The following is a 26760-nucleotide window of genomic DNA, read 5'->3' as shown; positions in this document are numbered from 1 at the left end:
TCCCGCCTCTCGAGCACCGCCTTCAGATGGACGCTCCTGATTGCTTCTTCAAGTCGGTAAGTCTGGTACTCGGTTCAAAGACCGTTTCCTCATGCCGGGCGGCCCGGAGGAGAATCTTGGAGAGCAGAGCAGGCCAATTGAAATGGAGAATCACGAAATGAGAATCCAGAGAGAAGCCTTTGCTCTTCTTTATAGGGCTATACCTGAATTCCAATTGCAGTAGCAATTTTACCTACCTTTAATTTATGTATCGTCAATGCTTGTGCTAAGAATGATGCCCGTGTGTGGTTGGGGAGGCCGGAACTGTTCTTTTTCTTTAAAAAAAAAAGCAATTTTACATCCCATTGCTACTAATAAGGACATAATTGCTGTAAGAAATAATCATGACTAGTTAACCCAACATGAATAACAACTTCCCTTTTGGCCGACTAGATAATTCCTTCGAATTGTTCTTGCCTAACAAGTAACAACCAAATGAAAAGGGGAAATGTTTCCGTAAAATTCAATGCATCAGAAGATTACAAGAATACCGCCATATATGACTAAATTACGCCTCAGCTTAAGGGGAATACAATGGAGTGGTCTTGAAACTAGCACCACAACTGAAAGTAATCTACACTAGACCTGAAATATTTCCATCCATTTGCCTTCCGAGGTTCAGAAATCTAGTTGTGCTGTATTTGACCTCTCACTGGATGAATCTTGGGACTCGCATGCCAAATCCTCTCCCCATTTTCTCAACTCTGAACATTGAAGGAACAAGCGTAACACATCAGTTATCATGGTGAAACGTAAAGCTGTACTCCATGGCTGAAAAGCCAATACAGAAATTCAAGAAATTAAATGGCATGACTGTCTCTGAAAAATGAGAATCATGTACGTCACCACGCCACATACCAAAGTACTTGCGACAGCATAAACACATTAGTCTTAACAACTAGAACATACAACCCTCCCACTAACATGTGCAGTAAAGATTTAGAGTGCTATCATTGAAAAAGGGACTTCAGTTCAGCTAAAAGCAACCAGTGATGCCAAACCATCTTGACAAAACCATACACGTGAATCACCGATTAAGTAGCTCTTAACTTTTATGAGAAATCCTCATGCAGGCAGGTGTGCAAACCTGCGCTTAATTTTTAGCTGAAAATTATGTTATGCTAACTGTGCAATATGAGATGTGATCATCTGCCATTTTATATATTAACAGTGCTGCCTTATCATTTGTAAATAGTAAGTTCGTTGTCAAGCATTATATGTTGAGATGAGAAAAAAATGCACTGTAACCAATACTAGGGAAAGTGAAACGGATTAGGGCAACTTTTTAAGAATGGAACATGTAACCCATCTAATAAGAAAGATTTTGTTGTTTCACTGTGTTGATTCTTGAATATATTTCAGAAATCATAGAAGGATCAAATTCAGAGAACTATAGTTTTCTTCAGGCCTTTGCTTGACATTTTCCAGGCAAGATGTATATAAATATATACAAGGGAACAGCAGCAACTTAGAAAGAAACTCGCAGAAAGCAAAATACGGTAAGCATACTCGTAAAAAGTTTTGATTAATGAAGCAATGGAACAAGACTTCTTAGTAAGGGATACTTACGTTGGTGCAAGCTTGCCAAGGCCATAAAGTTCTTCACCAGATACTTCATCTGAAACCTTTCCAGAATTTTCAACTACATACGATCTGCCAGGGGAATCAGAGAGTCCTCTAGTCACAAGCAAATCCAAATCCTTCTGATGAAGTTCTCTTCCATTAACAAATACGCTAGTGTTTCCACCAGCACAGTTCTTGGGCATAGGGTAGTTAAACTCTGGAATATAAGGCTGCAAACAAAATATGCACTTTGAGCTTTGATCACCACGGTATATGATACAGAAATGAACAAAATACATGACAGCAGCTCTTACAGGTATCATGCCAAGGCAGGGACGCCCCATAACACCCCAGAAGCCAGCATGGTAGTCATACCTAAGTTAAATAACATCAAGATCGTAGTTGTGTTGGAATTATTCCCCTTTCAGATTTGCAAAGAACAGTTCAAAGGTAAAAGCCATATCTCAAAAGAAATTTACCAATAATCACCAGGACAGATTGCTCCAGCGAGCTTCTCAGCCTTCCTAACCGCACGGTCAGAGATAGGAAAGCCATTCACATACACCCTTGCTCTTCCATTGCGCGTTCCATTATTAATTTTGAAGCTCCTTTTTATAAGATTGGTGATAAAAGAATCATTGCCCTTTGTTGCTCTACTGTGGCCAGTACCATGTTGCACATTTGATACATCTTCTATGTACTCAGGATCATCAAACTCATTGTCTGGAGATTGCATCTCGTTTGATGCACGTACATGTTTAACCGAGTTCTGCTTGCAACTTTCAGTTAGTAGTATAACCTTTTCATGTTCAGAATGAGCACTTCTACTTCCCCCTCCAGAATGTTCAGATGGAGATGACCCACAATGATCGCGATGTGGCAAACTTGGTACATGCGAGACCACATTGTCTTCAGGAGGAAGATCCCTGGAATGGGAAGTGTCCTCAGAATTAGTTCCTAGCGGGGTATGGTTGTTCTCTGACTCGCTCAAATTTGAGTGCAGATCTTTTTCTTGAGACGCGGGACTCCCATCAGAAAAACGATAAGCTGGAATGGACCTCTCATCTGGAGTATGTTCATTGGTTCTCATGTTATTTTCCTGACCGCCAGATAAATGTGTGCTTACTGCAAATTCTGATACGTCGAGCCTGTTTCCATCAAGCTTGACTAGAATTGCATGTGAGCATGATCCACACCGCAATTTATACTCCTTTCCTGACAAGGATTGTTTCTTTGGTATCTGAAGCACTTCGTAGCAATTGTAGCATATGGTGAAAGGGGCGCCACCTGCAACTGGTTGACAACTCTGTGCAGGCTTCTTGCTTATGTTGGCCCTCGGGTGATTCCGCTGCATGGTAGTATTGGTGCCTCTTGCTGAGTATCTTTGCTGACCAAACAAGGGACTGTCCACGGGATAAACCCCGCAACTGTTCAGAAGATACGGTGCCCTTTGATCATTGAAGCCCGGGTGGTTTCCCTGTACAGGTAAGAATTCTTGGTGGCAACAATGCAAGCAAGAACAAGCTGCTTGGTGATAGAAGCCATCATGGCGGCAAGAGAGGAGAGGATCAGGATCATGCTGTCCAAAGAAATAAGTATCAAAATTTCTCCATGGATAGAGGCTAGCAGGATAGCTAGAGGCTCTTGCATGCGGAATGGGCTCTGCATATCCAACATGGTCATGTTGTGCTGGCAGTGCAGCATAAACACGAGGAACGCTGGGACTTCGCACATTCAAGGATGGAGAGTGATGCGAACTGTTCCGATGCAATTGAGGTGCATCATGCCTCAATTGACTCAATCGGTCAGAAGTACCATATGAACTTGGGGCATCTGGTGCTCTATTAGTTGGTGCACTTCCACTAGGCCCATCAGTTACCTCGCAGGATTGCTGCACCTGGTCTCTCAACTCATCAAGCATCCTCAAAATATCAGCACGGTCTTTCTCAAGTCCCCTGACTTTGCTTGGACCATCTAAGTTCCTTTCGCTGGGGCGTTCCCTAGTAGTATATCTGTATCTCTGCTTCAAATGGTAGTCAACAAGGCCTTCTCCCGGGTAAGCATTGGGTGGAATGTAATTGATTGGAGACCTTGGGGATATGTTTCTTATCCTCACCGACTGCCCCACTTCTCCGTTCTCCCAATCACGAATGTGTCGGTACTTTGCCTCTTTGCCATTACCTCTGACCGAAGTGTTCTGATTTGAGGGACTTGGCGCTGTCGGAATGGTATCATGGTGTCTGTAAACTGGTTTGCTACGTACATCAGCCACTGTACTGGTTTCGGACCTATCAGCAGTGCTAGCTCCAGGTTTGGTTGCAGATGCCTCTGGAACACACTCTAGAACTTCAAGGTATTTCACATTTCCATTGTTAGCGTCATATGAAGGTTCAGCTGAGCTCTTCTTCTTTGCTACAAGATTTTTAGCATAGGAGATGTTATTTTCAGATTTGGATTACCATTTTATGACAGTTTAATTAGCCGTTAAAGAAGAGGAACCCTAATGACCTCCAAGTCATGTTGAAATATTTAACGAGCTCAAAACGAGGTGACAGAGGAGACAGGTTCTGCAGGACAGGCGCCAAAGCCACAGCTCTGGCTCCCCATTGACCTCAAAAGCAACCTTGAAAAGTACAACCGGGACTAAACAGCAGCTAGGATTCTAAACTAATCACTGATGACAACGGTATATGTTATAGAAGAATCACTGAATCAAGTAATGTATAGTATACAGGTCAAATTCAACATTAAGTTTTCTAAGCCCAATGCTTTCAATTTAAGAGGTCATAAGGATAAGTGCAGATAACCCGATAAGCTCAGGCAATATCCTCACCTTAGCACATTTTGTACGAGAAAACAAAAACATGGTTCTTCCAAATGAAACTTCTTAGAAACAAATGAAAAGGCCAAGACATAATTTTGATAAATATTAAGAAGTTTCATTTGTTTCTAAGACCTGAACGAACGAAAAAACAAACAAATATTAAGAAGGTTAGGTTTGTTTGTTAAAATGGATTATACATTTCTTTGGAAAATCAAAAGACTACATTTGCTCCTAGAAATGGGCTAAACATTTCCTGAAAAATCCAGAGAACATTTGTCCATAAAAGGAGCAAACATTGTAACTCCAGAAGATTACATTAGTGCTCTAAGAAAGGAGTAAAACATTTTGCTAAAAGAATCAAACGATTGCATTTTGGTAATAAAAGAAGTAAGCCTTTTTTGAAAAAAAAAATCAGAAGTTTGCATTTTATTTAAAAAATAGTAACCATTACCGCGCATGACCATATATATAAACCAAATCGAGGTCTGAAGTCAAACTCACTGGCATAAAAAAAATATAGCATTTGCCAAAAAAAAAAGGTGGGAAAAAATCCCCTGTGCAAGTGTCATCCATTGATAAAACCTATTGGGCATTTGGGCATGCTGGGCAATGTAAGACCAAATCTTGTGCCAGCTTGGGAGAAGATGCAGACGTCATGGTACTCCACCTTCTGATCACTAGAGGAACAACAGGAGCAGAGACGCACCTTGGAGAGCGGCGCCGCATCCGCCGCAGACGTAGACGGAGTAAGCAGGCAGCTCCGGCAAGAACTTGTCGCACTTGGGGCACCGCACCACCCGTATCCGCGCCGCCGCCTCCGCCGCCGCCGCCGCCGCCTCGCCTTCCATCCCCTCAGCTCTCCCTCCTCGCCGGACAGCTTCCTCCACCTCCTCCTCCTCTGCGGCTCCGGTCACGAGCACCGCCGCCGCCGCATCAACCCGAGAAGCAAACGAGAAGGTCGCGTCGCTCCAACCAAGAATCCCCAAGAACTTCAACACCGCAGCAGGAGCACCAGACCTCCGCTAACCAAGGACGGCCCCCGACCGGCCAAGAGCGCCAAGAACCGCGCCCTGGCCGCCGGACCGAGCAACGGCAGCGAGGAGGTGTGCGCGTGCGTAAAGAACCTGAACTGCTGAAGCCTGAAGCCTGGAGGCGGGAGGGGGGAACGGGCGCGCGGCGCGGCGACGCCGGCTTGGTGGGTGGAGGTGTGGTGGGGAGGGAAAAGCGCGGAGGGAGGGAGGGAGGGGAGATCGGCAGGTGGGTGCGAATTTAATTTGGCTCGTCACGGGGCTGTCTTGGCCTCTCTAACTCGGACGCGCAGCTTTTCCCGCTGCCGCGGCTCTCGTCTTTCTCGCTCGCCTCGGGTTGGCAAGAAATTTACGCCACCATGGCCTACTGCGTCTGCTCGTATTTGTTTTTCTATCGGCGAGGAGCAGCGGCCGCTCATCCACGCGCTGCCGCGGGCTGGTGCGGCGCTGCTGCTGCAGTGGCTGCGCTGCGCATCAGGCTGACCTCCCTATTCCCTCGTGCTTCTGCCTTGGTTTTTACTCCATCCGTCTCAAAATATAAGTATTTGTTGACTTTCAGACATCGCGTTTGACCATCCGTCTTATTCAAAAATTTTGTGAATATATTATTTATTTTATTATGATTTGATTTATCATCAGGTATACTTCAAGTATGACTTATTTATTTTTATATTTTTATAAATTTTTTGAATCCACACTGTAAGCATTGGTATGTATGATGCGACACTAAAAAACTAAGGCACCACTGTTACTCAGTTCATAATCATGTAGCTTTACCAAGATAATTACATCGTACCACAGGTGATAATGGGCCATGACCTTAATGCTCTCTTCACAATCCAGCTTGGCTCTTAAATTTTTTTAAGCTCAAAATTGTATAACATTAGAGCCGAACCTTTTAGAGCCTTGTTCTTAGAGTATCTAGACTAAAAATTAAGATTCTTTTACCACCTCTCACACCAATGGCTTTATTATACGAGTTTCGGAAACAAACAACAGTTTGAACGATTGCTGCGCAACAATCCCTACTAGAGTTTGTGCCATTTTCCAACCAGAAATTAAAACAAAAATTTGTTGCGAAGAACACTTGGCGCACCACCACCAAAGGCAATTGCTTGAACCGTACATGAGCAGATGAGCTAGCAAGAGGTGAAACCAGCCGCCCTTTCCCTTTTTAAAGTTGACTAAATGCGTGGTGTTAATGTTTGAAACAGTGTGTATATAATTAAATGCATATTACCTGTGATGTGACTCGGCTCCTGAGTGGAGAATCGTGGTACGCCAGCACGGATGAACGGAACATTGGCTGTGTTTAGTTTCAAAATATCTCTCCAAACTTCACTATTCATCTATCACATCAAATTTTTTGCCTCATGCATGGAGCATTAAATGTAGGTAAATAAAAAAAATAATTGCATAGTTTTGATGTACACGACGAGACGAATCTTTTGAGCCTAGTTAAGTCATGGTAGGACAACAATTACCACAAATAAACGAAAAATACTATAGTATGCTACTATAGTATGCTATAGGGTTCGATACGACTCTTTTTATCACTATTTTATAAATCTAAACACAGCCATTGAAGAAGAGGTCAGGTGGCTGACTTGGTGAACAAACCTACTCCACCTCCACGTAGAGGCAGCTGGAGAACAAGTCAGTCTGGTATATACATGCGCGCAAGGCAGCGCGTCGTTGACATTGGGAATTAGTCAGCTCGATTTACTTGTTGTCGAAACGGCGGATTAATAACTGGCAACCACTGGGATCACTTGGAACATGTAAAAGACGAGAAAGAGTAAAACTTTGAGGGGCAGTAACACGTCTATTTTGAAATGTACTAGTCTTTCTTTTGAGAGAAAAATGCGTGTTTGGAGGAAACAATTGGCACATTCGGGATTGTTCATAATGAATTACATCTTGAAAACTGGAACTAGTTAGTTTGCTGCTACGACTGCCATCGAAAATGTTGCCCCTTTTCTTTTTCAAAGAAAAATGTTGATCCTTGGACCAAAATCGTTTGGAGTTTCATTCCGTCCGTTGCCGCGGCAAGCATGAGGGTTCCATTTATCGCTAGAGTGGAGACCAAGGGGATTTTAGAGGCAAAGATTTACCCAAAGGTAAATGTTTTACACCTCACATTTGCCTCTAACTAATTTACCCCATAGGATGTTTGGATCTAGGGGTAAAATGAGGATAAAAGTAGTTGAAAATAGCAATCAATGTCTCTCATGTACCCAATTTTATCCTAATTTGACACCCTCTAAGGGGTAAAGGGGTAAAGAGGGGGCCAATGGGTAAAGGGGACACATTTACCCTACGTGTTCGGATTTTTAGGAGTAAATGAAAAACAAATTTACCCTTTTTACTCCTTTACCCCACCATCCAAACATGGCGCAAGAGCCCAGCCGGCGACCGGGGCCCCTCTCCGATCTGCTGACCGCCTCGCAGCCTGTAGCCCGGCGGCCCGGCCGGTGAATGATCTGATCCTGCCAGCCGCAATGGTTCAATTCGCAGGCAGGCGATTCACGTGGGGCGATGGATGATGGATCATTGGATCGACGCGATGCCGTGCCCGCGTGTGCTGTAGCGCGGCGCAGGGGCCGCAGCAACAAGCCAACAGCAACGTTACATATTTTAATTCTTATTGTATAATGTCTTCGAAATATGTTTATAATGAATAAATATATTGATTTTAATTTACTTTGGTTTATCCACTTATTGATAAAATTATAAATATACTTTATTCCATTTATTCTTTATAACTATTGATATTTCCATTGAAATATTTATTCATTTGCATTTTATACCTTTATATTATTAACTATTTAAATATTTATGGATAAATATGTTTTGATGAGATGTCTTTTTTTTAACTACATCAGTTACATACTTTAATCCTTATTGTATAATGACTTCGAAATATGTTTATAATGAATAAAACAAATGAATATAACAATGTTTCAAATCAAGTAAATATCCGAATCCGTATCCGAATTCGAGACATCCGTTTCACATCGTATCCGACAGTATCCGAATCCATATCTGTATTCGAGTTAAAATATGATAAAAAATAATATCTAGATCTGACTCCATGCGTATTCGATTTCATTTTAATGGCATTGGCACGGAGCGACGCTGCAAGAGCGGCGGCAGGCGGCACAGCCGCGCGCACAGGGGAGCTAGTGAGAGGGTAGGATTGGGACAGCGGCGACAGTAGCGTGGGAGGCCGTGAAAGAAGAGCCAAAGAGGGTCAGCTGTGCGAGCATGTTGCCACTGCAACTGCAAGTACTTGGGCGCGTCTTTGGCCGGTGGATGGTGGTGTGGTGGTGGAGGAGCTTGCATTACATTGGTTGGCCAGCAGCAGCATGCCGAGGTTGACGATGGGTGGTGGCAAAAGCAACAGGCCCACCCACAAAACCTCCGTGACCTTGGTGGAGAAAATGTTAGAAGCGACGGTGAACAAATGACAAAAAACAGAAAGATCAAATCGCAGAAAGACACGAGATTGAACGTGGAAAACCCCCAATACGAAGGGTAAAAATCACGGGCGTCAGCCAGCAAGAATTTCACTATATCAGGTGTGTGTTTACAACGCCTAGCGGCGGCTTACAAGCGAAATAATGAATTGTGGAGCAAACCATTTTTTCTTATATAGAATTTGGATCACAATATAACAGAAAAAAGATCCTCTCATCCGTGATCACTGGACATGCCCAATTGCTTCCTTCTTTATCACCTGCGGTGTGTGTCGCGCACTGAGCTGCTTGGATGGATTGGATGCAGCTCGAAACCGCCCGGATCAGACCCGTCGGCCGTCGTCACGTCCTCACGTCTAATTTTGTTTTGCCTATTGTTTGGACGGCAATGGTTTTGTTTTCCCTTTTTTGTTTTAACGGAAATACTCCTAAGATTGGAGACATGTTTGTTTCATTTGGCGGGAATGATTGCATTTCTTTTTTGTTTGACGCAATCAGGCACCACAATTCTGTAGTGCCCGTGGCCGCGAATTACATTCCCGACGTGAGATCACACATAAGAGGCAGAGCAAATCCGATACGGGGCAGGGCAAAGGACCCTGACTCCCCAAGGACACGAGTGTTCAGCAAGTTCAAAACTTAATCATCTCTTACACGGCGTTGGGATATATCCCCCTATCCGCCGACACTGACCCCATGGGTCCACACACGCACGCGAATACAGAAATCACGCTTCTACGCCTTCCCCTTCCGTTGACGTAATTTCCTGGGGCATGACATCTCCCCCCGCCGAAGAACCGGCTTGGGTCTGCATTGAGGGATGTGGAGGAGCACCGAGACGATCCCAAACCAAACTACGGTCCTAAGCGGCGCGGAGAGAACTGATGTGGTTGTCGGCGCCGGAGCGGCTAACCGGCGATATGCGGCGGCCGCCGCCGACTGGGAGTCGGTGGGCGGGGCATGGACGCCGGAATCGGACGAATTCCCGGCGATGCAGACCAAGTTCGCCGGAGATACGAAGAAGGTCAAATCGCGATCGGAAAACGAAATCGAGAGGAAGCGAGCCGAGGAAAGAAGAATCTGATACCAATTGTAGTGCTCGTGGCCGCGAATTACATTCCCGACGTGAGATCACACACAAGAGGCAGAGCAAATCCGATACGGGGCAGGGCAGAGGACCCGATGTAGGAATATGTGGTAGCAAAAATAAAAATTTTCTACCGCATATACCAGGATTACTGCAGTTATAGATCACGGGATTACCACTAGACGCGCGGTTGCGGAACTTCTGTAGCGCGTCTGTGTAGTGCAGATGGAAGCCGGCAGTGCAGTTGCGAGAACCTCCTCTCGTGCGGCTCGTCCTTGTGCAGCAGATGCTGCACCTCCAAGGTATCCACACGTACGGGAAGAAGCGTCGCGATCCGGACTGCTAGGTCCGCTGTAAGGATCGATGGACCAAGAGGGGGGGGTGAATTGAGCCTTTTTCAAATTTCTAAAACAAAATAAAGCAACCTTAACCTATGCAATGCTAGTAAGGCTCAATTCACCAACAGGTTAACTAAGCAAACTACACAAGCTATAAAGAATACAACAAGATATGAAACTAATCAAGGTAGAGCTAAGTTATGATTTCTAAGGTCAAGCACATGAATAATTGCATGAAAGTAAGTGCTTGAAAGTAAAGAGTGGGCAAGAGACAACCGGATTTTTTTTCCCGTGGTGTCGATGTGTTGGCACACACCCCTAATCCACGTTGTGACACTCACTAAGAGTCTTGTCACCTCCCATGTCACCGAGACGAGTGCGCTCACTAAGAGTCTCCGTTCACCATCCCGGCGTGGTGGAGCTCAAGCCACGTACAAACTTCTTCGGGCTCCCACAATCAACTTGGCAAGCTCCAGAAGAAACACCTCAATCACCAAGATCGCCTAGGTGCTGCCAATCACCAAGAGTAACAAGCTAGGGCCTTCACTTGAGCAAGAACCGATCACCAAGAACGGATGCACACAAGCTTCTCTCTACTCAAGTCCTTAGTCTTGCTTCTTAAATGATTGAATGATCAAATGTGTGGAATATAAAGCTCAAGGTGGCTCTCAACAATAGTATGAGTGTATGAATGTTGCCTGGTGTCAAGAGACTTCAAAATGACACATTGGAGGGGTATATATAGGCAGCTCACGTGGATAGAGCCGTTGGAGAAAAGCTGCCAGAAAAGTACGCAACGCCGGTTAATCTGACGGTCCTCTAAAAGTCATCGTTGGTTTAACCGATGAATGTAAACTGCCTATTTGGAAAACTAGTCGTTACAACTCGGGCAATTTAACCGACGTATCATCGGTTTAACCGGTGAGTGTAGTTGTCCACTGATCAACTGAAAAACCAACTCTCTGGACAACTGCACCGACGCTAACTCAAATCCATCGTCGGTTTAACCGGTGAGTATAACCTTAGAAATCCCTGGAAAACCAACGTTCTGGACAACTGCACCGACGTTAATTTCAAATATCGTCGGTTTAACCGGTGAGTATAACCTTGAAACACCCTGGAAAACCAACGTTCTGGACAACTGCACCGACGTTAATTTCAAATATCGTCGGTTTAACCGGTGTATGTACTTGTCCAGACTCTGATAACTGCGTTTAACCGACATATAGAAAATTGGAGTCGTCGGTTAAACCGGTGTATAGACTTTTTCTGATTTTGTCTTTTCTGATTTGAGTCTTGAATAAAATCCAAATATTCTTGAGATATAAGTTGAAAACCACTTATTTGAACTTCTAGGAACCTGAGTGACCATAGTGTGCATCCATTTTTGATTGACCATGTCCATGCTCAAGTTACTTGGCCTTAACCCCTCTTAATAGTGCGATCTCTACAAAACTATAAAACCTATACTAACATAAGTGTCCTTCTCAACCTTGCGACACTTAGGACTAGAAAGATCCTTAGTCTTGTTATATACTTGAGTTGAATACCGATATCGCCTTTTTGAATAATGAAGTTGAGGGGCCTCTTTAACGTATGATCCAATGAGCGATAATATTTCATTAAGCTGCACAAACTCATTAGTCACAATAATGGTTGTCATTAATCACCGAAACATACCTAGAGGGCCTAAATGCTTACATCTGCGAAGGCGACCTAGGGCTTGGGCGCGAAGGTGGGGCGGCACTGTAGCGCGCCGTAGCTACTGTTCACGGCGGCGTTACTGTTTATATAGCCCCTTAGGTACCCGTGAATAGTAAAAGGACTAGGCGCCCCCTCCCTCTGTTTATATAGCACCTTAGGTACCTGTGAATAGTAAAAGGACTAGGCGCCCCCCTCCCTCTGTTTATATAGCCCCTTAGGTGGGCTGCCTTGGGCCCCACCTTGGGCGCCCCCTTTTGGGCCGAAAAGGCCCATTAGTACACCTAAGCCCAGTCTAATTCGGATCTCATCCTTATCAGACTTCTTTTCCTTAAGTGTGTGACCCTATGGGCTCATATGCGAACAGACATGCCCCGAGTACTCTTACTCGGCCCAATAGTAGACAGTGGCCTTTAGCAAGACATGTCAACTCCTATACGCACACAAAGATCATATCAGACGAGCCGCCACAATATCATATACATGTTGTTCCCTTTGCCTCACAATATTTGGTCTAGTTTAAAGCCGACCACACTTTCTCGATCCTGTGATTCAGAATACTTGGTTAACTCTTAACCCTAGCATGGCCATGCATTTTTTTTATCCGAATCACTCGATGGGCCCAGAGATATCTCTCTCTTGTAGAGAGGGGCAAATCCCATCTTGACCGACTATATCTCACAGCATGCTTCTTGACAGACCCGAAAGCCACCTTTATGACTACCCTGTTACGGTGCAGCGTTTGATGGCTCCTAAGTAAGTCGGTTCACATCTTGAGTACATACGACGATCTCAGGTCTTAGGACACAGCGTACATATTGTGTAATGAGAAGTCATCATCTCGTGTTGGGTCAGTTCAGTCTCATGTCTCACATGAGCCCACATTATTAGTTTGACATCCCCATGTCCATGACTTGTGAAACGTAGTCAATAAACTAATACTTGTGCTAGTCTAATATTCATGTGTGTCCTCACATGAACTCCGACTAGGAACATTTTAGAATATTCATACAAGTATAGAGTTTCACAAATACTTCACATAAGCATTAATCAATACAAGTCGTCATCCATGAATATTCAAGGTACACTTTATTAACCATGAATACAAGGAAATATCTTGATCTCACCCCGATCGATGAACTCTCGAATGAGATGAAATCACCGCATAACGTGTTTGCTCTTCTGGTGATTCCTTTGCTCCTTGGCTTGCGTAATGGCTCCACTATTGTCACAGTAGAGATCCAGCGGGCTAGAGGCATTAGGGAACACACCAAGCTCAATAAGGAACTTCCTTATCCAAACACCTTCCTTCGCAGCTTCCGAAGCTGCGATGTACTCGGCCTCTGTCGTAGAATTGGCCACCGTCTCCTGCTTGGAACTCTTTCAGCTAACAGCACCACCATTTATTGTGAACACGTAATCTGATTGGGACTTTGAATCATCTTTGTCAGTTTGGAAGCTAGCGTCAGTGTAACCCGTTACAACGAGCTCTTCCTCACCTCCATAGACCAAAAACACATTCTTAGTTCTTCTTAAGTACTTAAGAATGTTCTTCACAGCTGTCCAGTGACTCTCACCCGGATCATAATGGTATCTGCTCGTAACACTTAGAGCATAAGAAACATCTGGGCGTGTACTTATCATTGCATACATGATAGATCCAATTGCTGAGGCATATGGAACTTTGCTCATGCGCTCTCGCTCATCAGTCGTCGTAGGACACTGAGTCTTGCTAAGATGTATGCCATGTGACATAGGCAAGAACCCTTTCTTTGCCTCTTCCATGTTGAACCGCTTCAACACTTTGTCAATGTAAGTATCTTGGCTTAATCCTACAAGCCTCTTTGATCTATCTCTATAGATCTTGATGCCCAGTATGTATACTGCTTCTCCTAAATCCTTCATCGAAAAACTATTTTTCAGTGAAGTCTTTACGGACTCAAGCATAGGAATATTATTTCCAATCAGCAGTATGTCATCTACATACAAGATTAGAAATACAACAGAGCTCCCACTTTCCTTCTTGTAAACACAAGCTTCTTCTTCGTTTTTAATGAAGCCAAACCCTTGGACTACTTCATCAAAATGAATATTCCAACTCCGAGATGCTTGCTTTAATCCATAAATAGATTTTTGAAGCTTGCATATCTTTCCAGCATTGGTCGGATCGACAAAACCATCGGGCTGCATCATATACACGTCCTCGGTCAGATTTCCATTAAGGAAAGTTGTTTTGACATCCATCTGTCATATTTCATAATCGAAATATGCAGTAATAGCTAGAATAATCCGAACAGATTTAAGCATCGCCACGGGCGAGAAAGTCTCGTCGTAGTCAACTCCTTGAACTTGTCGAAAACCTTTTGCGACAAGTCGAGCTTTATAGATGTGAATATTTCCATCCATATCTTTCTTCTTCTTATAGATCCATTTGCACTCTATGGTTCTCACACCATCAGGCGGGTCTATCAAGTTCCAAACTTGATTTTCCTTCATGGATTCTATTTCGGATTTCATGGCATCTTGCCATCTCTCGGAGTTAGGGTCTGCCATCGCCTCTGCATATGTCGCAGGCTCATCATTGTCTAACAATAATAATTCCCGTGCTGCGTGGAACCTTGCTGACCTTCATGGTTGCGGAGGTGCTTCTGTTTCCATAGGCATCTCAACTTGTTCAGCTACATTAGCGTCACTTGTAGAGTCTTGTCCTGTTGGCTCATCTCGAACTTCTTCGAGTTGCACCGTTCCTCAACTTTTCTCTCCTTTGAGAAACTCTTTCTCTAGGAAAACTCCGTTCCGAGCGACAAACACTTTGCCCTCAGATCGATTGTAGAAGTAATACCCTAAGGTCTCCTTTGGGTATCACATGAATATGCACTTATCCGATTTGGGTGCAAGCTTGTCAGACTAGAATCGTTTGACAAATGCTTCACAACCCCAAATTTTTAGAAAAGACAAACTGGGAGACTTGCCAGTCCATAATTCATATGGTGTCTTGTCTACGGATTTTGACGGCACCTTGTTCAGTGTGAAAGCTGCTGTTTCTAGGGCGTAACCCCAAAACGATAACGGTAGGTCCGACTGGCTCATCATTGATCGAACCATGTCCAACAGAGTTCGATTACGTCGCTCAGACACACCGTTTCTCTGAGGTGTTTGTTGGAAATATGCCCGAGAGGCAATCATATTTCCTTGTATTCATGATTAATAAAGAGTTCCTTGAATATCCATGGATGACAACTTGTATTGATTAATGCATATGTGAAGTATTTGTGAAACTCTTTACCTAAAATGTTCCTAGTCGGAGTTCATGTGAGGACACACATGAATATTAGACTAGAACATGTATTAGTTGATTGACTATGTTTCACAAGTCATGGACATGGGGATGTCAAACTAATAATGTGGGCTCATGTGAGACATGAGACTGAATTGACCCAACACGAGATGATGACTTCTCATTACACAATATGTACGCTGTGTCCTAAGACCTGAGATCGTCGTATGTACTCAAGATGTGAACCGACTTACTTAGGAGCCATCAAACACTGCACCGTAATAGGGTAGTCATAAATGTGGCTTTCGGGTCTGTCAAGAAGCATGCTGTGAGACATAGTCGGTCAATATGAGATTTGCCCCTCTCTGCAAGAGAGAGATATCTCTGGGCCCCTCGAGTGATTCAGATCAAGAAGTGCATGGCCATGCGAAGGTTAAGAGTTAACCAAGGATCTGAATCACGGCATCGAGAAAAAGATGTCAGCTTTAAGCTAGACCAAATATCGTGAGGCAAAGGGAACAGCATGTATATGATATTGTGGCGGCTCGTCTGATATGATCCTTGTGTGCGTATAGGAGTTGACATGTCTTGCTAGAGGCCACTGTCTACTATTAGGCCGAGTAAGAGTACTCGGGCCATGTCTATTCACATGTGAGCCCATAGGGTCACACACTTAAGGGAAAGAAGCCTGATAAGGATGAGATCCAAATTAGACTGGGCTTAGGTGCACTAATGGGCCTTTTATGCCCAAAAGAGGGCGCCCAAGGTGGAGCCCAAGGCAGCCCACCTAAGGGGCTATATAAACAGAGGAGGGGGCGCCTAAAACCCTAACCCGTGCTACAGTACCCGCATGTGAACAGTAGCCACCGTGAATAGTGCGTCCCCTCCTGTGCGTCAAGCCCTAGGTCGCCTTCGCGGATCTAGCAGTCCGAATCGCGACACTTCTTCCCGTACGTGTGGACTTCGTGGAGGTGCTGTGCCTGCTGCACAAGGACGAGCCGTTCGTGAGGTGGTTCGCGCAACTGCACTGTCGGCTTCCATCTGCACTAGACCGACGCGCCATAGAAGTTCCGCAACCGCGCATCTAGTGGTAATCTCGTGATCTATAATTGCAGTAATCCTGGTTTGTGCGGTAGAAAATTTTTGTTTTTGCTACCCCATATTCCTACAGTGGTATCAAGAGCCAGTGCTATCTCGTTATAAATTCGGATATGTGCATATGGAGATATGCGTAGTTTCTGATCGATCTATGACGTAGTTTCGTAAACTAGCTGCGAAGGTTGTGCAACGACATACTCCTACCGGTCGGTTTTCCGCCATCGGAGTTAAGTGATGCACATAAACCCGGTCGCTGCGGTTGGAGATCAATGTGATTGATCGAATCGAAACTTAGGGCATAAGCCAGATGCATGAGATGCATAGGGCAGTAGATTGGATCTACTGCGAATTCTGTTTTGTTGCAAAAGTTATGACTGTTTTACAGTAAAACAGTCATAACTTTTGCATACGAACTCGGATTGAGGCGAATTTTATATTGATTTGTATCTACAGAAAAAGTTAGAATTGGTTTAGAACAATGCTTTTGTTTTTGCGAAATTTAGATTTTCGAAATTCGGCCCAGAAGATAGAGTTTTCGGCGATTTAAGTTCGAACGTCGGAATCGCATAACTCTGTTTTGCAGGTTTTGTGATCGGTATGGCCCCTATGTGTATGTGATGCATGTGTGAAATTATTTCATGACCTACGTGTCGTGATTATGACAATTCGGCCGGAGCCATATGAATTGTTGCATTTGATGTAATGGCCTGCGTGCCAATCTGTGATGATCCAAATTGTTAATGTAATTTTATTTACTAGCTATTAGGTGTAATAGCAAGTTCTAGTTCTTAGAGTTTTCATCACATGAAGAATGATGCACATGTACATGGAGATGGAGATCAACATGATGAACAAGTTCCATGAAGATGGAGATCTACATGGCGAACAAGTTCTATGGAGATGGAGATCACCATGAGAACTAGGGCCATACTGATTCACAATTATGTGCTTGCCGTTCTTGACGTTTTACTACTACGTGCATCATAGTAGAAGTAGAACGATCCCTCACAAATTTCAAGCTACCATGCCCTACCAATAAACCTTGCACTGTTTCATGTCTTGTACGATTGGTGGTGGGTCTATGAAATTAGGGTGCCACTGGTTTTTCTTGACTAGACAGGCTGTATCGGATACATGCACGCATAAAAAGGTTGGTGAGCTTGACAATGTCATCTTAACGGTTAAGGACCTTGGGGCATAAAGGTTGGGAGCGAGACATGGAGATGTCACCCAACAACAAGAGTCATATGAGATATGATTAGCAAGAGTTGCTTACCGATCTAACTCGTCTTCTAGCGGTGATGCAAAAGCTCACTAGTGGACGTGTTAGTTGTGGGTCTTGAATCACTAAGAATCAACAGAGGGATATTGATTTTAGTGGGACTAAATTCTATTAAATTGTTTAATATCGTTTACTCCATCATGAATATTTTTGTCTTAGTATTTTGCATTTATTATGTTGCAGATCAATGGCTCAAAATCAACCATTTGCTTTACGTTCCATACTTGAGAGCAACAAATTGAATGAGACAAACTACGTGGATTGGATCCGCAACCTGATAATTGTTCTCAGGGTAGCGAACAAGAAAGATGTTCTAGATAACCCACTGCCAGAGGAGCCTGCTGCAGATGCCCCTGCTGCTGAGAGGAATGCTTACAGGAGAGCGGTCGATAAAGACCGTGAAGTGAGCTGTCTCATGCTAGCTTGCATGGAACCTGAACTGCAGATGCAGTTTGAGAATAACCATGCGGCGCACGATATGATCGTGGCGCTACGGGATATGTTCCAGACTCAGGCCAGGACTGAAAGGTTCAATGTGTCCAAGGCCTTTGCTGAAACTAAGCTAGCAGAAGGAGCACCAGTAGGGCCGCACGTAATCAAGATGGTTGGTTACACACAGAGGTTGGAGAAGCTAGGCTTCCCACTTGGCTAAGAGTTGGTCACTGACTTCATTCTTGCCTCTTTGCCTCCGAGCTATGTAAACTTCATCTCGAACTACCACATGCACGGGGCTGAGAAGGGCTTGAATGAGCTGTGCGGCATGCTCAAAACGGCAGAGAGTGACATCAAGAAAAGCACCGGTGGCGGTCATGTGTTGGCTGTCCAGAATAATCCTACTTTCAAGAAGAAAGGTTCTTCTTGGAAGAAGAAGAAGAAGGGCAAGGCTAAGGTTACGAACCCCAAACCAAACCCTACACCCAAGGCTAAACCTGGACCAGCTGCAGACAAGGAGTGCTTTCATTGTCACCAGCCAGGACACAGGAAAAGGAATTGCAAGCTGTATCTAGCCTCGTTGAAGAATCGTTCTTCCACTTCAGGTACACTTGTTGTTCATATTACAAAAATATTTCTCGCTGACTCTTATGTTAATTCTTGGGTATTTGATACCGGATCGGTTGCTCATATAAGCAATTCGATGCAGGGACTAACAAAGAGTAGAAGTGTTGGAAGAGGAGAAGTTGACTTCCGCGTCGGCAATAATGCAGGAGTTGCTGCTGTGGCTGTCGGGACGATGCAACTTCACCTACCGTCAGGATTTGTCTTGGAGCTGAGTAATTGTTATTTTGTTCCTAGTTTGAGTCGAAACATTTTGTCTCCTTCATGTTTGATGAAGGTTGGTTATTCTTTTGCGAGTGAAAACAATGGTTGTGTGATCTCTAAGAATAATATGTTTGTGGCTTTGGCGTCCATTAAGATTGGGCTATTTATTTTAAATCATGATGATTCTCCTGTCTGTAATATAAGTGCTAAAAGGCCTCGGCTAACTTATTTGAATCCTACCTACATGTGGCATTGTCGTCTCGGTCATATAAACGAGAAACGCATGAAGAAGCTCCATTCGGATGGACATCTAACTTCGTTTGATTTTGAGTCATATGAGACATGCGAAGCTTGTTTGCTGGGCAAGATAACCAAGACGCCATGCGAATATCTGAGCCACGTTTAGCAGTCATCTAAAGAGTTGCGGAATTGTTCCACAACTTACGCCGCCTGTAACACCTCAGAGAAACGGTGTGTCTGAGCGATGTAATTGAACTCTGTTGGACATGGTTCGATCAATGATGAGCCAGTCGGACCTACCGTTATCATTTTGGGGTTACGCTCTAGAAACAGCAGCTTTCACATTGAACTGGGTGCTGTCAAAATCCGTAGACAAGACACCATATGAGATATGGACTGGAAGACTCCCAGTTTGTCTTTTCTAAAGATTTGGGGTTGTGAAGCATTTGTCAAACGACTCCAGTCTGACAAGCCTGCACCCAAATCGGATAAGTGCATATTCGTGGGATACCCAAAGCAGACCTTAGGGTATTACTTCTACAATGGATCTGAGGGCAAAGTGTTTGTCACTCGGAACGGAGTTTTCCTAGAGAAAGAGTCTCTCAAAGGAGAGAAAAGTGGAAGAACAGTGCAACTCAAAGAAGTTCGAGATGAGCCAATAGGACAAGACTCTACAAGTGATGCTAATGTAGCTGAACAAGTTGAGATGCCTGTGGCAACAGAAGCACCTCCGCAACCACGAAGGTCAGCAAGGCTCTGCGCAGTGCGGGAATTATTATTGTTGAACAATGATGAGCCTGTGACATATGCAGAGGCGATTTCATACCCTGACTCTAAGATATGGCAAGATGCCATGAAATCCGAAATAGAATCCATGAAGGAAAATCAAGTTTGGAACTTGATAGACCCGCCTGATGGTGTGAGAACCATAGAGTGCAAATGGGTCTATAAGAAGAAGAAATATATGGATGGAAATGTTCACATCTACAAAGCTCGACTTGTCGCAAAAGGTTTTAGACAAGTTCAAGGAGTTGACTACGACGAGACTTTCTCGCCCGTAGCGATGCTTAAATCTGTTCGGATTATTCTAGCTATAGCTGCATATTTTGATTATGAAATATGGCAGATGGATGTCAAAACAGCTTTCCTTAATGGAAATTTGGCCGAGGACGTGTATATGATGCAGCCCGAGGGTTTTGTCGATCCGACCAATGCTGGAAAGATATGCAAGCTTCAAAAATCCATTTATGGATTAAAGCAAGTATCTCGGAGTTGGAATATTCATTTTGATGAAGTAGTCAAAGGGTTTGGCTTCATTAAAAATGAAGAAGAAGCTTGTGTTTACAAGAAGGAAAGTGGGAGCTATGTTGCATTTCTAATCCTGTATGTAGATGATATATTGCTGATTGGAAATAATATTCCTATGCTTGAGTCCGTAAAGACTTCACTAAAAATAGTTTTTCGATGAAGGATTTAGGAGAAGCAGCATACATACTGGGCATCAAGATCTATAGAGATAGATCAAAGAGGCTTATAGGATTAAGCCAAGATACTTACATTGACAAAGTGTTGAAGCGGTTCAACATGGAAGAGGCAAAGAAAGGGTTATTGCCTATGTCACATGGCATACATCTTAGCAAGACTCAGTGTCCTACGACGACTGATGAGCGAGAGCGCATGAACAAAGTTCCATATGCCTCGGCAATTGGATCTATCATGCATGCAATGATAAGTACACGGCCAGATGTTTCTTATGCCCTACGTGTTACGAGTAGGTACCAGTCAGATCCAGGTGAGAGACACTGGATAGCTGTGAAAAACATCCTCAAGTACTTGAGAAGAACTAAGGATGTGTTCCTGGTCTATGGAGGTGCGGAAGAGCTCGTTGTAACGGGTTACACCGATGCAAGATTCCAAACTGACAAAGATGATTCAAAGTCCCAATCAGGTTACGTGTTCACAATAAATGGTGTGAAATCAAGATATGCAAAATACACACGGACCTAAACATTTCAGATCCGTTGACAAAACCCCTTCCACAGCCCAAGCATGAGAGGCACACAAGAGCAATGGGTATTAGATACATTCTAGATTGACTCTTGTGCAAGTGGAAGACTGTTGGAAATATGCCCTAGAGGCAATCATATTTTCTTGTATTCATGATTAATAAAGTGTTCCTTGAATATCCATGGATGACAACTTATATTGATTAATGCTTATGTGAAGTATTTGTGAAACTCTTTACCTGTATGGATATTCTAAATGTTCCTAGTCGGAGTTCATGTGAGGACACACATGAATATTAGACTAACACATGTATTAGTTGATTGACTACGTTTCACAAGTCATGGACATGGGGATGTCAAACTAATAATATGGGCTCATGTGAGACATGAGACTGAATTGACCCAACACGAGATGATGACTTCTTATTACACAATATGTACGTTGTGTACTCAGACCTGAGATCGTCGTATGTACTCAAGATGTGAACCGACTTACTTAGGAGCCATCAAATGCTACACCGTAACTGGGTAGTTATAAAGGTGGCTTTCGGGTCTGTCAAGAAGTATGCTGGGAGACATAGTCGGTCAAGATGGGATTTGCCCCTCTCTGCAAGAGAGAGATATCTCTGGGCCCCTCGAGTGATTTAGATCAAGAAGTGCATGGCCATGCGAAGGTTAAGAGTTAACCAAGGATCTGAATCACAGCATCGAGAAACAGAGGTCAGCTTTAAGCTAGACCAAATATCTTGAGGCAAAGGGAACAACATGTATATGATATTGTGGCGGCTCGTCTGATATGATCCTTGTGTGCGTATAGGAGTTGACATGTCTTTCTAGAGGCCACTGTCTACTATTGGGCCGAGTAAGAGTACTCGGGCCATGTCTATTCGCATGTGAGCCCATAGGGTCACACACTTAAGGGAAAGAAGCCTGATAAGGATGAGATCCAAATTAGACTGAGCTTAGGTGCACTAATGGGCCTTTTAGGCCCAAAAGAGGGCGCCCAAGGTGGGGCCCAAGGCAGCCCACCTAATGGGCTATATAAATAGAGGAGGGGGCCCTACATATTATTGTAGAGAGGGGCCCAGAGATATCTCTCTCTTGTAGAGAGGGGCAAATCCCATATTGACCGACTATGTCTCACAGCATGCTTCTTGACAGACCCGAAAGCCACCTTTATGACTACCCTATTACGGTGCAGCGTTTGATGGCTCCTAAGTAAGTCGGTTCACATCTTGAGTACATACGACGATCTCAGGTCTTAGGACACAGCGTACATATTGTGTAATGAGAAGTCATCATCTCGTGTTGGGTCAGTTCAGTCTCATGTCTCACATGAGCCCATATTATTAGTTTGATATCCCCATGTCCATGACTTGTGAAACGTAGTCAATCAACTAATACATGTGCTAGTCTAATATTCATGTGTGTCCTCACATGAACTATGACTAGGAACATTTTAGAATATTCATACAAGTATAGAGTTTCACAAATACTTCACATAAGCATTAATCAAGACAAGTTGTCATCCATGAATATTCAAGGTACACTTTATTAACCATGAATACAAAGAAATATGATTGCCTCTAGGGAATATTTCCAACACCCGACTCCCCAAGAACACGAGTGTTTAGCAAGTTCAAAACGTAATCATCTCTTATACGGTGTTGGGATATATCCACCTGTCCGCCGACACTAACTGATGTAGACTAGGCCCGATCTTCCGAGAGGTAGGGGTAAATTCGATTGGTGGAGTATGTGACGTTGGCGATCCGGCTTCTAATCAGACACGATTCGAAGTCCCGCAATCGTTACACCGCTACTCCGTTGTTTATCAACCAAGTACAACTTGATTGACCTCTCCGAGAAGGCTTTTCCTGCAAGCGAATCGAAGAACACAAGCAAGAAAGTAGAAACACGCAATCTGAAATTGCAAATATAAATAAAGCAAGGATAAATATGGGGGTTCAAGAACTCAATTCCAAAGGACTAATCGACACAGTGGAGGAGATCAAGAACGGGGGCCTTGGATCACAGTAAAAGGACTTGTCGCCACAGTTACAATGAATCTATCTCAGTTCCTCAATGGAAAACTAGATCTAAACAAAACCCAAGTCTAAAAGGTGGCGGCTACTGAGTTTATATCCTAAGGGACGTGCTAAGGTTGCTGGTGGAGGCCAAGGGGGCGTCCACCACTTGGGCCAACACGGTACACGGGCCAACAGCCCAAAAGACGGTGTTGCAACAACTTGACCGATTCTGGACGTTTACTTGTTTCGACAATTCCTGTCGACTCCGAATAAATTTGGGCCTCAAACCAGTGCCATTGGAAGCTCCTTGAAATTATCTTTCCATCCATATAAAGAGCATCCCAAACGTGCTCCGTATGCGGCGTGGGCGTTGATTTTAGTGTGGGCTGCTCCTGGACTCCGAAGCAGACTCGAACTCGACTTGGATTTGGCCTCCAACTCGGCTTGGCTGCCCTTGCTGGTCCACCACGCCTCCAAACTCCTCCCCAAATTCCTCCTCATCATCTCCATGGTTTCTAACAATAATTAAATCATTAGGTAGTAATCTATTCTCAAATTCAGATGATAAATTTATTTGGAACGAGCTCACCTTATAATTATTGGTCGTATCCGAAGGTGTCATACCCTCATCATCCTCCTTTTCTTGACAACAAACCGTCCCCAATTTAATCTTAGTTGGATGATATGGGGTAGGTAACAACCAATATTGCTCCCCTTCTTTGATGTGAACCTGCTTCTTTAAAATAAAACTAGAGGAACTTGACATTACAGGATTAGTAGTATTGCAGCCCTCTACTTGATCACAATGTTGCACAATAAGTGTAGAATTCAGATTTGAACAAATATAAACTCGATGTACCATGTACTCTCCTTTGTTATTATATTTGACAATAACATAATATGTATGTCTAGAAAACCATGGCAAATTAGCATATCCAAAAAGTTTCTCCTCCAAATCACTAAGATTACACAGAACATCAAATTCAATGTAACCCAGAGTTTGTAAAGAAGACAACAATTTCATCTCATTTGTATCACTACCAACATGAATCGCATTTGTAAATTCAGCAAAAACGTGTGGTTCAGTGCTCTCATGTTCATGATCAGGTAAGTCATGTTTATCACAGGGAATATGAAGCAAATCATCTTGTGAAAAAGGTAAATCAAGAGTTGGTTCCACTAATAGTTGCTCTGTCATAGCATGATTGGTGGAAAAATTTAGCACATCAAGAGAATTCTCACCTTCCGTGAGTGTTGCAGCGGTAGTAATAGGTGCATTGTGAAGCGATGGTTCTGAACTTGCACATGAGGATGTGGGCTCCTCATTTTCTTTCATGTCGTTCTTGTCCACTTGCTTTTGATCAGCATCCTGCAAATGGTTAGGCATAGCAAGAGAAACAATAATGGACTGATCCTCTATGTTTTGCACCTCATCATATGAATTCAAAGCAGGAAGTGGATTAACAAATGTTTCACGAATAAGAAGTTTCATATGTATCCAAGTTTGGGGTTTATCTGAAGAACTTAAAGAATCCCACCAAACTAAAGCTGAGTGTCGAAAACACTAGCTGTATTTTTACCTTCCTCCTTGGACACATGCAACGAGTTGCAAATATGTTATCTATAGCAATTTCCCACTCCAAGTACGCATCAGCACCCACACCATCATATGTTGGTGGATATGAAGAACCTGTCATTGTTAGAAGATAGTGAAAGACAACACAAAAATATTATCTGTATCAACTAGCAACTACTGGGTGGTGGTGAAAGTGGAATGCAATATCTCAAGCGGCTTACCACCATCTTGCAAGTGTTTTTACCAAAGCCAAATAGGACGGTACAATCTGTTGTCAAGGTTGGGTGTAACAGTTGCAAAGAAGAATCTGTGCTGACAGAAGTATATATGTGGAGTTATGGGTAGGCTCAATATGATAGCAAGGAATATCAATAATTCAATTCGGAATTGCAAGACTGAAAATTAGTCCCAAGCTAGTCTATGTTGCCGGCCTAAACTCGTCTCAGACTTAGTTCAAGCAAGCAATAGATACAACTTTGGAAGGGACTCAGATGCAAGCACTTCTGAATTTTTTTCCTCTTCTTTCTTTTCTTTTTTTACTATTCTTTGCTGGTGCGGTTTTTTTTTCTTTCTCACTTTTTTATGCACCTGCTGCCTTTTTCTATTGATATTCTTTCTTTTGCAATCAAAACGTACCGCAGGAAAAGCATGTAAAAAAAGAAGGAACAAAAATATCAGGGATACTAATAGAAAAAAATCTCTTCCTTTCCTTTTCTGATGCGGCCAGATTTAAATAACAAAGGAATACAGCCACAAAATAATTTGATCTCAGAAATTATGGTGCGCACCAAAATATAATGGGAAAAAAAATTGACTGCTGATACGGCTGCCAAAATCAATCCGCAGTCTCGCTGTTTTTTTTCTTTTCTTCACCTTGCGCAAACACTAGAACACCTTGAACTAACAAAACTGGAACCAAGAACACTAGACATGGCTAACACAATCACAAGACATGTTTTAAACAAGCAACACAATGACACAACGTGGGACTAAGATTCACAAAATCAAACTGAACCAAAAAATTGTGGGGCACAAACGGGTTATAGGACAGCGGAAACAAAATTTTTAGGGCTTTTTGTGGACTATGGGTGATGAACAAAAATGAATCTAAAGGGGGAAAACACGATAATATACCTCACGGTAAACCTGAATCCTGATACCACTTGATGTAGACTAGGCCCGATCTTCCGAGAGGTAGGGATAAATTCGATTGGTGGAGTATGTGACGTTGGTGATCCGACTTCTAATCAGACATGATTCGAAGTCCCGCAACCGTTACACCGATGCTCCGTTGGTTATCAACCATGCACAATTTGATTGACCTCGCCGAGAAGGCTTTTCCTGCAAGCGAATCGAAGAACACAAGCAAGAAAGTAGAAACACGCAATCTGAAATTGCAAATATAAATGAAGCAAGGATAAATATGGGGTTCAAGAACTCAATTCCAAAGGACTAATCGACACAGTGGAGGAAATCAAGAACGGGGGCCTTGGATCACAGTAAAAGGACTTGTCGCCACAATTACAATGAATCTATCTCAGTTCCTCAATAGAAAACTAGATCTAAACAAAACTCAAGTCTAAAAGTCGACGGCTACTGAGTTTATATCCTAAGGGATGTCCTAGGGTTGCTGGTGGAGGCCAAGGGGGCGTCCACCACTTGGGCCAACACGGTACACGGGCCAACAACCCAAAAGACGGTGTTGCAACAACTTGACAGATTCTGGACGTTTACTTGTTTCGACGATTCCTGTCGACTCCGAATGAAATTGGGCCTCAAACCAGTGCCATTGGAAGCTCCTTGAAATTATCTTTCCATCCATATAAAGAGCATCGCAAACGGACTCCGTATGCGGCCTGGGCGTTGATTTTAGTGTGGGCGGCTCCTGAACTCCGAAACAGACTCGAACTCGACTGGGATTGGGCCTCCAAC

General features: G+C 43.5%; 1 protein-coding gene across 2 annotated transcripts; it reads right to left on the bottom strand.

Annotated features, from left to right (window-relative positions):
* Positions 1-374: 374 nt before the first annotated feature.
* LOC120670060 lies at positions 375-5740 on the bottom strand. Of its 2 annotated transcripts, none has more exons than XM_039950045.1 (5): positions 5133-5740; positions 2082-4014; positions 1917-1977; positions 1609-1832; positions 375-743 (listed from the first exon to the last, which is right to left on the bottom strand). In XM_039950045.1, exons 1-5 carry the CDS (start codon positions 5272-5274, stop codon positions 689-691), a joined length of 2415 nt encoding a protein of 804 aa, XP_039805979.1. In that variant the 5' UTR covers positions 5275-5740; the 3' UTR covers positions 375-688. The 2 variants fall into 2 exon arrangements, with proteins under 2 accessions (XP_039805979.1, XP_039805980.1); XM_039950046.1 differs by having other exon boundaries at positions 665-810; positions 5133-5728.
* Positions 5741-26760: the final 21020 nt, after the last annotated feature.

The sequence above is a fragment of the Panicum virgatum genome, chromosome 4N (genome assembly GCF_016808335.1).
Source record: "Panicum virgatum strain AP13 chromosome 4N, P.virgatum_v5, whole genome shotgun sequence".
In the NCBI taxonomy this organism is placed as follows: Eukaryota; Viridiplantae; Streptophyta; class Magnoliopsida; order Poales; family Poaceae; genus Panicum; species Panicum virgatum.
The sequence above is the reverse complement of the archived record's forward strand: the minus strand, read 5'-3'. Positions and strand labels throughout refer to the sequence as shown.